This window comes from Homarus americanus, unplaced genomic scaffold (genome assembly GCF_018991925.1).
Source record: "Homarus americanus isolate GMGI-L3 unplaced genomic scaffold, GMGI_Hamer_2.0 scaffold50281, whole genome shotgun sequence".
Taxonomy (NCBI): domain Eukaryota; kingdom Metazoa; phylum Arthropoda; class Malacostraca; order Decapoda; family Nephropidae; genus Homarus; species Homarus americanus.
Genome location: NW_024742338.1, coordinates 2,593,218 through 2,608,494, shown reverse-complemented (window position 1 = coordinate 2,608,494; position 15,277 = coordinate 2,593,218). Strand labels below are relative to the sequence as shown.

Genomic DNA, 15,277 nt, shown 5'->3' with positions numbered 1-15,277 from the left:
TTAGGTTACGTTAGGTTACGTTAGGTTACGTTACGTTAGGTTACGTTAGGTTTCCGTTGTCTTCCACCAAAGAATTAAATTAACGTCACCTGAATTTTATATTGAAACATTTTAGTCTCATCTCGACCACCCTTAAAGTGATGTGTTTTTGTCTGTTTGTTTGTTTGTGTTTGTTTGTGCGTTTGTATGTTTGTTTTTGTGTGTTTGTTTGTGTTTGTTTGTGCGTTTGTATGTTTGTTTTTGTGTGTTTGTTTGTGTTCGTGTTTGTGTTTGTTTGTATATTTGTATGTGTGTTTGTTTTTCGTGTGTTTGTATTTTTGTTTGTTTTTGTTTTTCTGTGTTTGTATCTTTGTTTGTATATACGTTTGTATGTGTGTTTGTTTGTGTGTTTCTTTTTTAGGATTTTATGAGCGTCCAAAACGTTCACCTTCAGCTTATTGGTGTTAACCCTTTAAAGACGATGACTTTAAGCTTTTGAGGACGATGGTTTTAAGCTTTTGAGGACGATGGTTTAAAAGCTTTTGAGGACGATGGTTTTAAAGCTTTTGAGGACGATGGTTTAAAAGCTTTTGAGGACGGTGGTTTTTAAGCTTTTGAGGACGACGGTTTTAGGCTTTTGAGGACGATGGTTTTTAAGCTTTTGAGGACGATGATGTTAAGCTTTTGAGGACGATGGTTTTAAGCTTTTGAGGACGATGATTTTAAGCTTTTGAGGACGATGGTTTAAAAGCTTTTGAGGACGATGGTTTTAAGCTTTTGAGGACGATGGTTTTTAAGCTTTTGAGGACGATGATTTTAAGCTTTTGAGAACGATGGTTTAAAAGCTTTTGAGGACGATGGTTTTAAGCTTTTGAGGACGATGGTTTTTAAGCTTTTGAGGACGATGATTTTAAGCTTTTGAGGACGATGGTTTAAAAGCTTTTGAGGACGATGGTTTTAAGCTTTTGAGGACGATGGTTTTTAAGCTTTTGAGGACGATGGTTTTTAAGCTTTTGAGGACGATGGTTTTAAGTGTCACACCTGTCACACACCTGTCACACACCTGCTAAATATTTACATTGACAGACAATAACATATTAGCAGTAGGTTAGGTTAGGTTAGATGTTCAAACCTCAATTATGAACACTAGAGAGTTACTAAATACTGTTATAGACAGACAGACAGACAGACAGACAGACAGACAGACAGACAGGCAGACAGACAGGCAGACAGATAGATAGACAGACAGACAGACAGACAGACAGACAGACAATATGACGCAGCAGGAAAAATATAATATGTACTCACTGACTCTCTGTCTGTCTGTCTGTCTGTCTGTCTCTCACTGTCTCTTTATCTCTCTTTCTGTCTGTCTCTGTTTTTGTCTCTCCTGTCTCATTATCTCTCTGCCTCTCTGTCTTTCTATCTCTGTCTATTTCTCTATCTGTCTATCTAGTGCCAATGTATACTGTACATAGCAGAGAGAGAGAGAGAGAGAGAGAGAGAGAGAGAGAGAGAGAGAGAGCGACGGTGGGCGGATGAACCATAAACGCCCCCGCACTACCTCCTCCTCTTCCTCCCCCTCTTCTCTCCTCCTCTCCCTCCCACCCTCTTCTCCTCCTCGCTGTCTCTTATATGGTGTTTGGACATTCTCTCACTCTGTATTCCCACTGTATGTTTATAACGCACACACACACACACACACACACACACACACACACTAACGAGACGAAGGGGCCAACACTTAGGTGACATGTGACGTCAACTCTGTCGCCACCTGGACTGTGAAGACCCTCCCACACCTGTCAGCCTCCCACATCTGTCAGCCTCCCACACCTGTCAACCTCCCACACCTGTCAGCCTCCCACACCTGTCAACCTCCTACACCTGTCAGCCTCCCACAGCTGTCAGCCTCCCACAGCTATCAGCCTCCCTCACCCCTGTCAGCCTCCCACCTGTCAACTCCCTACACCTGTCAGCCTCCCACACCTGTCAGCCTCCCTCACCTGTCAGCCTCCCACACCTGTCATCCCCCAGTGTCAGCCTCCCACACCTGTCAATCTCCCACACCTGTAGCCTCCCACACCTGTCAATCTCCCACACAATCTCCCCACACATGTCAGCCTCCCACACTGTTAGCCTCCCACACCTGTCAACCTCCTACACCTGTCAGCCTCCCACCTGTCAGCCTCCCACAATTGTCAGCCTCCTGTCCCAGCCTCCCACCCTGTCAACCTCCTACACCTGTCCCAGCCTCCGTCCACCCCTCCCACAGTGTCAGCCTCCCACACCTGTCAAACAACACCTTTATGTCCTCAGCCTCTCTCCTGTTCATAAACTAAACTTCCCTCCCCTCTCCCCCTCCTCTTTCTCCCCCTGCATCCTCCCTCCCTGCCTCCTCCCTCCAGGTCTTTTCTCTCCCTGAGGTAGAAATTTTGCTTCCCCTAATAACGCAGTCAGACACACTATCACCCCCATCACTAACGCGGCTTAAACAACATTAGGTTAGGTTAGTTTAGATTAGGTCAGGTTAGGTTAGGTTAGGTTAGGTTAGGTTAGGTTAGGTTAGGTTATCATTGTCCACTTCTTAGTTTTACAGTAATAGTACATTAATTAGTCTCCATTGGTCTGTATAATAAAAATAATAATAATAATAATAATAATAATAATAATAATAATAATAATAATAATAATAAATAATAACTAGATGGTGTAATAACTAAGTGGTGTAATAACTAAGTGGTGTAATAACTAAGACGGTTTACCCAACAGAATGCCCGCCAGCACCCGACGGAAGAGAGAAGATGTTTTGTCCAACGCCCAACACTAATGGCGAGTGGACGTGTGTTGAAGACGAGGACCTGTGTGACGGTGAAGCCCAGTGTCCTGCTGGCGAAGACGAGGCGCCCACACATTGCCTCTTTCACACCGCGGTAAGTCTCTCCCTCTCTCTCACACCCCCACACACACACCCACACCATAAATGACACACCCACACACCATAAATGACAATGTTAAGTGGAGTGACACAAATGGTTGATTATAAAGGACTGACTCGCCCCTCCATGACACCAACTAACACACTTACTGTTGTTACAGATGAGAGCTCACCTAGACGAGCTTACCAAGTTCGTCATGCTCACCAAGTTAACCTGAGGCACTACTATACAACCTGAGGCACTGCTATACAACCTGAGGCACTGCTATACAACCTGAGGCACTGCTATATAACCTGAGGCACTACTATACAACCTGAGGCACTGCTATACAACCTGAGGCACTGCTATACAACCTGAGGCACTGCTATACAACCTGAGGCACTGCTATACAGCCTGAGGCCTGGGGGCACTGCTACACAACCTGAGGCACAACCTGAGGCATTGCTATACAGCCTGAGGCACTGCCATACAACCTGAGGCACTGCTATACAACCTGGGGCACTACTATACAACCTGAGGCACTGCTATACAACCTGGGGCACTGCTATACAACTTGAGGCCCTTCTATAGAACCTGAGGCACTGCTACTTGAGCCTCAGCCCAAGCGAATCTAAACCTCCTGCCTGCTGGGGGTCGCTATCACATCGCCTTCTGCCGGAAATATAAAACTGCTCGGCCTCTTCCAAGATATACGACGATACTCACCTCCTGACCCTGATCTCTCACCTCCTGACCCTGACCTCTCACCTGAACCTGACCTCTCACCTGACCCTGACCTCTCACCTCCTGACCCTGATCTCTCACCTCCTGACCCTAACCTCTCACCTCCTGAACCTGACCTCTCACCTGAGTCATATAATCTCTCATCAATCAGTGATAATTCCTACCAGTCACTCTCTCCCCCCCCCACCTCATGTACTGTCCCTGGGCACTGTCCGTGGTCAGTGTCACAGCCAAGGAGACGTCATCATATCGGGACAAAGCATAGTTCCTCCCGTGTGTGTGTGTGCGTGTATGTATGTATGTATGTGTGTTCATGTACGTATGAATGTATATCTAGATGTACATGTAAGTAAGTAAATATCAGTGAGTGTATGAGTGTCAATAATGAGGAGGTCACAGTTGATGTCAAAGGCCTTCCCACCCCCCAAAAGATTGTTGTTATAAGCCAGCAAGATCTTATATAGTTAGTAAGTTTACAGGTGTAGTGCTCGTTAATCTACTTACCTGACGCAGCAACACACCAAAGTAATGTTATTTTTGTACATAAGAACATGACTCACAGCTTTATGTGTATATATTGTTTCTCTATTAATAGCTCACTGTGTTAATAGCTCACTGTGTTAATAGCTCACTGTGTTAATAGCTCAGTGTGTTAATAGCTCAGTGTGTTAATAGCTCACTGTATACATGTATCAATAGCTCACTGTGTTAATAGCTCACTGTATACATGTATTTATAGCTCACTGTATACATGTATTCATAGCTCGCTATATACATGTTTTATATACATTTATGTTAATTTATTTATTGTGTTTTTATTTATACTAATTTAAGCCTTTTTTTACGGATTCTTTCTACGTTTATCATATGTGTGTGTGTGATGACCGCGGGTGCAGTCTTCTGTATGTATGTATGTATGTATGTATGTATGTATGTATGTATGTATGTCTCTACAACTGAAATAAAATACATACATCATAATCTTGCGCGTTTGTCTCTTGATCCAGTAACCCCCCCCCCAGCACCAGAGAGTACTTCCTAGCACCACTTAGCACCACTTCACACGTCCTAGCACCACTTAGCACCACTTCACACGTCCTAGCACCACTTAGCACCACTTCACACGTCCTAGCACCATCATGTACAGTACCTCTCAGAAAGATCTAGCATTTTAGAGAACCACCCAACACCTCCCAGCCCTACCTAGCATTCACCAACACCTCCCAGCCCTACCTAGCATTCACCAACACCTCCCAGCCCTACCTAGCATTCACCAACACCTCCCAGCCCTACCTAGCATTCACCAACACCTCCCAGCCCTACCTAGCATTCACCAACACCTCCCAGCACCACTCTGAAGCTATATCAGTTCCCATATATAGAACGTAATACACAATGTGCTTGAAGACTATAGTGTACGGCCAGACATAATTGCCTCACACTGCTGTACTCACGTAAACTCAACTCAAAGGGTTAAGTCGATGCAGTACTCAAGGATAAAGATATCTTACTCAATGGACGAATTCATATAGTACTCAAGAAAAAAGACATCGTAACTAGGGGTTAATTCTACGTACTCAGTAATAAAGAACCCCTTACTCAATGGACGAATTCATATAGTACTCAAGAAAAAAGACATCGTACTCAAGGGGGTTACTCTACTTCCTATACATTATATTGAGTTGATAATGAGAGAAGGAACTCGAACCAATTCTTCTTTCTAATTGAGTACATTATCAGCCAGGCTTTTAGAGTACAGCTGATGACAATGGTATTTAAAGAAAGTTGTTTTATTAAGTGGCTAATAAATGAGAGTTACTAATATTGATTACGTTAATAAGTTTGTAAGTGTGTGTGCGTGGATGTGAGGGTATGCGTGGGTGGGGGTGTGTGGGTGTGAGGGTGTGGGTGTGGGTGTCTGGGATGGAGGTGTGGGGTAGGGGTGTCAGTGTGTGTGTCTTTCTGTCGGCTGAGAATCTGATAGAGAGAGAGAGAAAGGCAGACAGACAGACATAGACAAACAGACAAACAAAGACAAACACGACTACCATACACGAAATAAACAACCTAACGATAAAACAAAAACAAAAACATTCTAATCTCAATACCACACAACGCTGTTACTATCCATCACGGTAAAACACAACGTTAACACTAATACCTTCGACCCTATGATAAGAATCCTTAACGGTTAAAGTGACAGGTAATATGAGTTCTACCTGGACAGTAGTAGTAATAGTAGTAGTAGTAGTAGTAGTAGTAGTAGTAGACACGGAGTTACATCCTATAGGTGAGGTTAGGTTAGGTAAAATTAGTCCTCCTAAATATTCCAATAAAACATCAGACACTTATATCTAGCTGGAATGCATACGAGAAAAACATAATTATTAGAAGCAAAAAATAAAAATTAATTAAAATAAATAAAAAACCCAGGTGAGCACAAAAGACATCAGGTAAACGTCTTAATTGAATCGTCTCAAACCGTTCCTTAATATTTGCAACTTGCCCAGGAATGAACATCAATCATTTAATCGCCAATTAGGAATATTCGCCCTCCTTCGCCTTCCTTCGCCCTCCTTCACCTTCCTTCACCTTCCTTCTGTTGTTGGAGAGAAGCGAAACAAACAATTCTTTATAGATATTTCATTCCATGTTTGTAGTTATTAAAAAGAGTTATGGTGTGTGTGTGTGGGTGTGGGGGGTATGTGGGTGTGGGTGTGTGTGGGTGTGGGGGTGTTTTAGATGAGGTTCTGTTGTGTTTTTGTGTATGTATGTATGTATGTATGTATGTATGTAATGATTTAACCCCTTGAGTACGATGATTTAACCCCTTGAGTACGATGACTTAATCCTCTGAATGCGATGACTTAACCCCTTGATTATGATGACTTAATCCTCTGAATGCGATGACTTAACCCATTGAGTACGATGACTTAACCCCTTGAGTACGATGACTAAACCCCTTGAGTACGATGACTTGACCCATTGAGTACGATGACTTAACCCTTGAGCATGATGATTAAACCCCTTGAGTACGATGACTTAACCGTACTCAAGGGGTTAAAACGGCATTTCACTCTGATAAATACAACTGTACTTAATTAACGAAGGAATAATGTACTCTAGAACTGTGGTGTCTAGGGCCGCCTGGTGGTCACTGAATGAACTAGAGGAAGAAGGTATAACGTTTACCTGTTCACGATCCACAACAGGTTATATATCTTGGACCTAGAGCATCCATGTTTTATTAACCTCTACCTGTACCGTATGTTTGTCCGTACCTTGTGTTCTCTGTTGGTTTGTGTATGTGTAAACAAAAAATAAAACTTACACTTACCAAAACTTGTGTGTGTGTGTGTGTGTGTGTGTGTGTGTGTGTGTGTGTTACCATACAACAGTACTAACCATGAATGCTATTTATTTTGATTCTGTGTAAGAACTTAGCTAACGATGAAGATTACACAAGACTACACACACATACACACACACACACACACACACACACACACACACACACACAGACAGACAGACAGACAGACAGACAGACAGACAGACACACACACACACACACACACACACACACACACACACACACACACACACGCACACAGACAGACACACACACACACACACACACACACACAACATGACCCCCTCCCCTGCCCTCTACGACCATACCTGACACATTATATCAGGTATTGGTAATAGTGAGCGTTGACACCTTATTTCTGGTCTAGTTGTTATGTAGCCTCACTGGCTTCCTGGGTGGGAGGAGGGAGGGAGGAAGGAGGGGTGGGAGGGGGGGGGAGGGGAGGAGGGAGAGGGAGGAAGGAGGTGGAGGAGGGGAGGAGGATAGGAGAAGGAGGTTGTAGGAGGTGGGGAGGAGGATAGGAGGAAGGAGGGTGAGGAGGGTGGGGAGGAGGGATAGAGGAAGGAGGGTTGTAGGAGGGTGGGGAGGAGGGAGGGTGGGAGGGGATAGGAGGAGGGTGGGAGGAAGGAGGTTGTGAGGGGTGGGAGGAGGGATAGGGAGGAAGGGGGTTGTAGGAGGGGTGGGGAGGAGGATAGGAGGAAGGAGGGGTTGTAGGAGGGGTGGGGAGGAGGATAGGAGAAGGAGGGTTTAGGAGGGTGGGGAGGTAGGGAGAAGGAGGTGTGGAGGGTGGGGAGGAAGGATAGGAGGAAGGAGGGTTGTAGGAGGGGTTGTAGGGGTGGGAGGAAGGATAGGAGAAGGAGGGGTTGTGGAGGGGTGGAGGAGGGAGGAGGGGTTGTGAGGGGGGGGAGGTAGGAGGAGGAGGGGGTGGAGGGGTGGGAGGAGGGATAGGGAGGAAGGAGGGGTTGTAGGAGGTGGGGAGGAAGGATAGGGAGGAGGGGTTGTAGGAGGGTGGAGGAGGATAGGGAGAAGGAGGGGTTGTAGGAGGTGGGAGGGGGATCATTCGTTGGCAATACTGTCGATATACAATTTATTTTTCAGTCTATATTCGCTTTATTTTTTTTTTTATAAATTTCCAGCCAAGGGTTAGGTTAGGTTAGGATGGGTTATGTTCAGATCATTAGAACATAAGAATGGAGGAAACTGCAGCTGGACTATTGGCCCGTACTAGTCAGTCCCATTTACACCCAACCCCTATCGCTCATATATCCACCCAACCTGTGTTTGAAGCTACCCAGCGTGTTAGAGTTAATGATGTTTGGTAACTTGTTCCACTCATCCACTACTCTATTTCCAAACCAATGTTTACCTATTTCGCGCCTAAGTCTAAATTTGTCTAATTTAAAACCATTGCTACAAGTTCGCTCCCGGTTGGATAGTTTAAGTACCTTTGTGATATCACCTTTGTTTAGCCCTGACTTCTTTATACACCTCGATCATATCGCCCCTCAGGTGTTGTGGTGCTCACCTGCCGGGGATATTAGCGTCATTAGATACTCAGGATGACTCATCACCTTCCTCTGGGTTTGTAATTATCGTGTCTTCGTCATCAAAGATCGAGGCTACTGTCATGTCTTGCTGGTTAGGTTAGGTTAGGTTAGGTTAGCGTTAGGTCAGGAGTAGCTGGTGAGTACCTAATCTAATCTAACCTAACTTAACGATAACCTAACCCACCCCGATTTAATTCACCTCCAGATTAACCACCTTAGCACTAACCTAACCAAACCTAACGCTAACCTAACCAAACCTAACGCTAACCTAGCAAACCTAACGCTAACCTAACAAACTAACGCTAACCTAACCAAACCTAACGCTAACCTAACCAAACCTAACGCTAACCTAACCTAATGCTAACGTAACCAAACCCAACGAGGAGGAAGGGCGGGGGCCAGATCTAACACACCTGATCTATCACAGGCCAATACATCTATTACCCAAATGGACCATAAAAATTCAGGTAGGTGTCGGGGGTGGGAGGGGGTGGGAGGGTGTTACCTGGCCGCCGGGAGATATACAGGTATGTAGGGGAGGGAGGGGGCAGGGGCAGTAATGTAGTGGCCAGGTGTGTGGGGGGCCAGGTAATCTAATGGCCAGGTGTGTGGGGGCAGGTAATGTAGAGAGCAGAGAAGCATTTATCTGAATAGTGGTAACAAATGGTGAGGTTAATGTACAAGTTTATGGTTCACCCTCTTGAATATGTGCATGTGTATGTGGGTGTGTGTGTGGGTGGGTGGGTGGTGTGTGGGTGTGTGGGGACAGACACACACTCGTCAACAAGTCTATTATACCTTCCTTCCATCACCAGGAAAATATTCACGCGTTTTTGGAAGTACCTGAGCGACATTACACACCTGGGTTACCTGAGGCGGTCTTTATGAACCTTATAACCTCCTGTAATAACCCTTCCCTCCTCTAGGTTAGGTTAGGATAGGTTGGGTTGGGTTAGGTTAGGTTGGGTTAGGTTAGGTTGGGTTAGGTTAGGATAGGTTGGGTTGGGTTAGGATAGGTTAGGTTAGGATGGGTTGGTTAGGTTAGGTTAGGCTAGGTTAGGTTTTTTCCCCCTCACACAAACACACAGGTGGATTTGTGTCATGAGTCTTTATTATTACAGGTAGGTCGCCCAGGTGATGATGGAGACGAACTATTTTGATTCATTACATGTCCACATCATCACACTATTATGATGTGTCTGTCTGTTTCTCTGTCTGTCTGTCTGTCTCTTTCTCTATCTCTCTCTATCTCTTTCTACCTCTCACCTACACCTTCACCTTCACCCCTCACCTACCTCACCTCACCTACACCCTCACCTACACCCTCACCTCACCTACACCTCTCTACAGGAGGAATCTACCATAAGGAGTGACCACCCACCTCAAAATTACCCTCTAAGACCCACCGGCCACTCCATTATTCACTCACTCGCTCTGATGACTCCTAACCTAACCTAACCTAACCTAACCTAACCTAATTCTTTGTCCTAACCTAAGTATCTAGTTAAGGTAGAGTCTCAGTGTAATAACAAGAAAGTAGTGTTTGTGTTTTAGCTGAAGAGAAAAAAGCTAAGTTTCATTCTTTCATCTTCAGCTATGAGAGGGAAGTTGATCGAAGGCACAGTACGTGTGTATATCAGTGCCCCCACCCACTCCTCCTCCCCACCCCTCCTCCTCCCCCACCCACTCCTCCTCCTCCTCCCCTCCTACCCCCCCACTCCTCCCTCCTCCCTCCCTACCCCCATCCTCCTCCCCCACCCATTCCTCCCCCCTTCTACCCCCACCCCTCCCCTCCCCACCCCTCCTCCCCACCCTCCCTTCTCCTTCCATTCCTTCTCCCATTCTTCTCCTCTCCTCTTTCTCCCCTCCTCCTTCTCATCCTCTCAGGCTCCTCCCAATCTTCCTCCTCCTCCTCCTTCTACTCTTCCATCACCTCGTCCTCTTCCTTCTCTTTCTTCTCCTCCTGCTACTCCTCTTCCATCACCTCCTCCTCCTCTTAACGGGGGCTCACAATCCACATCACCCACCTCAGTGAGCACCAAAAATCACCTGGCGATAGAAAAAGTCCAGCGAAGCGTTAAGTAGGGAGTATCGCCCCGCCACCTACACCACCCACGCCACCTGCTGCTGCTTATCTTCTGCTGCCCGTCACCTACTGCTGCCCCGTCACCTGCTGCGCCCCGTCACCTGCCCGTCTTTCCTGCTGCCCCGTCACCTGCTGCTGCCCGTCACCTGCTGCGCACCATACTGCTGCCCCATTGCCCCGTCACCTACTGCTGCCCCGTCACTGCTGCCCGTCACCTACTGCTGCCCCAGTGCGTCACCTACTGCTGCCCCGCCACCTGCTGCTGCCCGTCACCTGCTGCTGCCCTCACCTGCTGCTGCCCGTCACCTGCTACTGCCTCGTCACCTGCTGCACCACGCCACCTGCTTCCCGTCACCTGCTGCACCACGCCACCTGCTGCACCCGCCACCTGCTCCCCGTCACCTACCTACACCACTACCCCATCACCTACCCCCCACCTACACCACCTACCCCCCCACCTACCCCCCCACCCTACACCCACCTACCCCCACCTACACAGGCATATTACATCACCACCCATATAACAACCACATAGCTTGGCCCTCCCGTCTTGCCTCCATCTCAGTGATTCAACTCCCCTTCTATACGGTCCAAAGGTACAGTACACACGTGTGTTGTCCAGTCCAAAGGTCACCATGGACTGTCTGGTCTATAATCATCCCAATAGTTTTACAATGGCGCTATACAGTTCATTCTCACAGGACCACTAGACAACATGTTCGACTCTATCTTCAGCAGTACAGGTGAAGGCAATAGTAGGCGATACAGTGATAACAAGAGTTTTAACCCCGCTGTGTTAACTCCACCAGGTACCTGAAAACAGGCTCTCTCTCTCTCTCTCTCTCTCTCTCTCTCTCTCTCTCTCTCTCTCTCTCTCTCTCTCTCCTTGTTACTACCATACACTCCCTTGCCTGACGATCACCACCACAAATCAGACACACACGCCAGGGGGACAAATTTTTTTCAAGAGCTTCTTACACTGCGTTAATATTTATACCTCTCACTACCGCCACTTGGGTTCGATTCCTGTACTTGGGTTCGATGTGAGGAGTGTTGTACCAAGGAGCCACAACAGAGGGCTGATTCAGAACGATTTATGTAATTAAATAGATGAAAATTGTCTTAAGATAATGATATAATGATATATGAAACTGTTGTTGATGTTGTTTTAAAGTTATGATATCATTAATGACGTTTTCAGATCATCATCATCCATCATCATCATCATCATCATCATCATCATTATTCTTTCACACAGGAGAGTAAGATAACACAAGAAGACCATAATTATAGTCAGATAACACAGCGATAACACCACTGTAATTATTGGTGATAGTCGGCGGTAAGAACGTGTGGCGGATAACAAAGATGGCGGCCAATGACCCCTAAAGATGGCCGCTGGTGACCTCTTAAGATGACCGCTGGTGACCTCTAAAGATGGCCGCTGGTGACCTAAAGATGGCCGCTGGTGACCTCTTAAGATGACCGCTGGTGACCTCTTAAGATGGCGGCCAATGACCTCTTAAGATGACCGCTGGTGACCTCTTAAGATGGCCGCTGTGACCTCTTAAGATGACCGCTGGTGACCTCTACGTCAATCATATCGTTTAATAACATCTAATAGGAAAAAATAACTAAATACAATCTAATGCACAGGAATAACCAGAAATAACTATAATCTTTAATCACCTCAAATAATTAGATTACAATTGGCTTATGTAAAAAAAAAAAATAATAATAATAATAAAATAATTCTCTCTTAATTCCCCCAACACACCGCCATGTTTGTTTTGATGACGTCACAAGATGGCGTCTCTTTTTGATGACGTCATATGATGGTGTCTCTTTTTGATGACGTCACAAGATGGCGTCTCTTATTCACCTGTGTGTACATCAACGCCGCGAGAGATAACAATGAACTATAGAGGTGATAAGGTGTTAGATAGTGGAGATGGTGTGGGGATATCACCACCTTACACCACCTGAAGATGGTAGTGACATCAGGAGGAGGGAGTGTGTGTATGTGTGTGTATGTGTGTGTATGTGTGTGTATGTATGTGTGTGTGTGTATGTGTGTGTGTATGTGTGTGTATGTGTGTGTGTATGTATGTATGTATGTGTGTGTGTATGTATGTATATGTGTGTGTGTGTGTGTGTGTAAGTTGTGAAAAGCACCTAAAAACTATTAATCACACACACACACACCAATTCCTACTACCATATCATTACCAATTACACAACACAATACAGATTTACATATATACACAGTGTATATACAAGGTACGGGATATATAACTGAGTATCCTTGACATAATAATAATTACTTCCTTATAAACCTGTTACATTATACTGGTCGCTCACACAAGATTCCTACCGCCTTTGAGGAATGATTCACAAACTCGTATATATATACAATGGACTGATATACTTAGAACGAGGTGTATGTGATTTTTAGTGTGGGGAGGGGGGGCGTGGGGAGGAGAGGGAGGTGGTTGGGTGTGGGGTGGAAGATGGGTGGGGATGGGTTAGGTTAGGTTGGGGAAGGAACGAGGTGTGTGGGTGGTCATGGGGGAGGGAGAGGTGTGTAGGTGGGCGGAGGGTTGAGGAGGAGGTTAGAGGGTGGAGGAGGAGCAGGGGCGTGTAGGTGGGCGGAGGAGACGGAGGAGGAGGGGGTGTATTGTGTGGGTGTTGTGGTGGAGGTGTAAAGGTGTGAACACATTAAGGTAACCCGACCGTCAAAAGCAGGCACCAAGCTGAATGTAACCTCCCGCCCCTCTCTATCGTCCCTCTCCCACCTCTCCGCCCCTCTCCACACACCTCTCCCGTCCCTCTCCTCCGCCCTCTCGCCCGCCCTCTCCGCCCGCCCTCTCCGCCCTCTCTATCGCCCTCCCCCCACACACCTCTCCCGCCCCTCTCTATCGTCCTCTCCCACACCTCTCCGCCCTCTCCACACCTCTCCCGTCCCTCTCCCCGCCCTCTCCCACACACCCTCTCCGCCCCTCTCGCCCGCCCTTCTCCCACACCTCTCCCCCCCTCTCCCCACACACCTCTCCCGTCCCTCTCGCCCGCCCTCTCCCACACCTCTCCCGTCCTCTGCCCCTCTCCCCACCTCTCCCGCCCTCTCCCCCCTCTCCCGCCCCTCTCCTTGCCCCTCTCCCGCCCCTCTCTATCGCCCCTCCCCCACACACCTCTCCCTCTCTCTATCGTCCCTCTCCCACCTCTCCGCCCCTCTCCGCGCCCGCCCCTCCCGCCCTCTCCCTGCCCTCTCCCCATCCCCTCTCCCGCCCTCTCCCTGCCCTCTCCCCCACACCTCTCCCGTCCCTCCCCCACACACCTCTCCCGCCCCTCTCGTCCCCCCTCTCCCCCCTTACCTCTCCGCCCCTCTCCTTGCCCCTCTCCCCTGCCTCCCCCCTCTCCCACACCTGTCCCGTCCCTCCCCCCACCTCTCCCCCCTCTCTCCCCCCTCTCCCACACACTCTCCCGTCCCCTCTCCCCACACACCCATTCCTCTCTTCAAACATCTCTTTCATGGGCCATTATTTGACACACACACACACACACACACACACACACACACACACACACACACACACACACACACAGGAGTTAACCTCAGGTAATTGTATAGGTGACAGGTATGAACTTCGACACTGTCCCTCCCCCCATCACAAACTACCTAAGTCTCCCTCTCATACGTTTTCTGCAATGAGTCACTGATACTCCATTTTCTTTCACTTCCAGGGCATATTAGAGGTCTTACAGAGAGAGATTGGAGGGAGGGAGGGGGAGTTATGGTGCATCACATAAGATAATTAAGCACCTTTCACTCTCCACAAACCACCAGTTAAGCCCCCAGAAACCACTCTTAGCCCAGAGCTCACTACCTCTTCCCACTCTGGTCCCACTCTCTCTCTCTCTCTCAGTTACCATAAACGTCTCCTGTAATACCCACTCCATGTACCCGGGGTCTCGTTTAGTGGTCCCTAGTGGCCGTGGATCATGGTCCATAGGGGGGCACTGTATAGTTCTAAGGGGACAACACGGCTCTCAGGGGTGGGGGTCTATTAGTACTGGGGTCTATTAGTACTGGGGTCTATTGTACTGGGGTCTATTAGTTCTGGGGTCTATTAGTACTGGGGTCTATTAGTACTGGGGTCTATTAGTACTGGGGTCTATTAGTACTGGGGTCTATTAGTATTGGGGTCTATTAGTACTGGGGTCTATTAGTACTGGGGTCTATTAGTACTGGGGTCTTATTAGTACTGGGGTCTATTAGTACTGGGGTCTATTAATTCTGGGGTCTATAGTACTGAGGTCTAATTAGTACTGGGGTCTATTAGTACTAGGGTCTAGTAATTGCTGGGTGTGGTACTAGGGTCTGTGGTACTGTGTGAGAGAGAGAGAGAGAGAGAGAGAGAGAGTACGTTCTTAACTCTGATCCTTGACAAAACATTTCATTAATTGAAACTATTTCTCCGGCACCCGCCCACCTACACCTTCTTTCCCCCTGACACCACCTACCTCCTGACAACACCCCCTAATACCACCTACCTCCTGACACCACGACCTAATACTGCCCCTCATACTACCCCCCTATTTTCCTACACTACCTATCCCTGACACCACCTACCCC

At 47.3% G+C, this 15,277-nt stretch overlaps 1 protein-coding gene across 1 annotated transcript in view; it reads left to right on the top strand.

Annotated features, from left to right (window-relative positions):
* The window catches only part of LOC121876808, a 4,808-nt gene extending 1,495 nt beyond the window's left edge, over window positions 1–3,313 (top strand). Inside the window, exons 2-3 of the mRNA XM_042382224.1 lie at window positions 2,752–2,912; window positions 3,079–3,313. Coding sequence (XP_042238158.1) covers window positions 2,752–2,912; window positions 3,079–3,135 — 218 coding nt within the window. The 3' untranslated portion in view covers window positions 3,136–3,313. The remainder of the gene's footprint in view (window positions 1–2,751; window positions 2,913–3,078) is intronic.
* The last annotated feature ends 11,964 nt before the right edge of the window (window positions 3,314–15,277 follow it).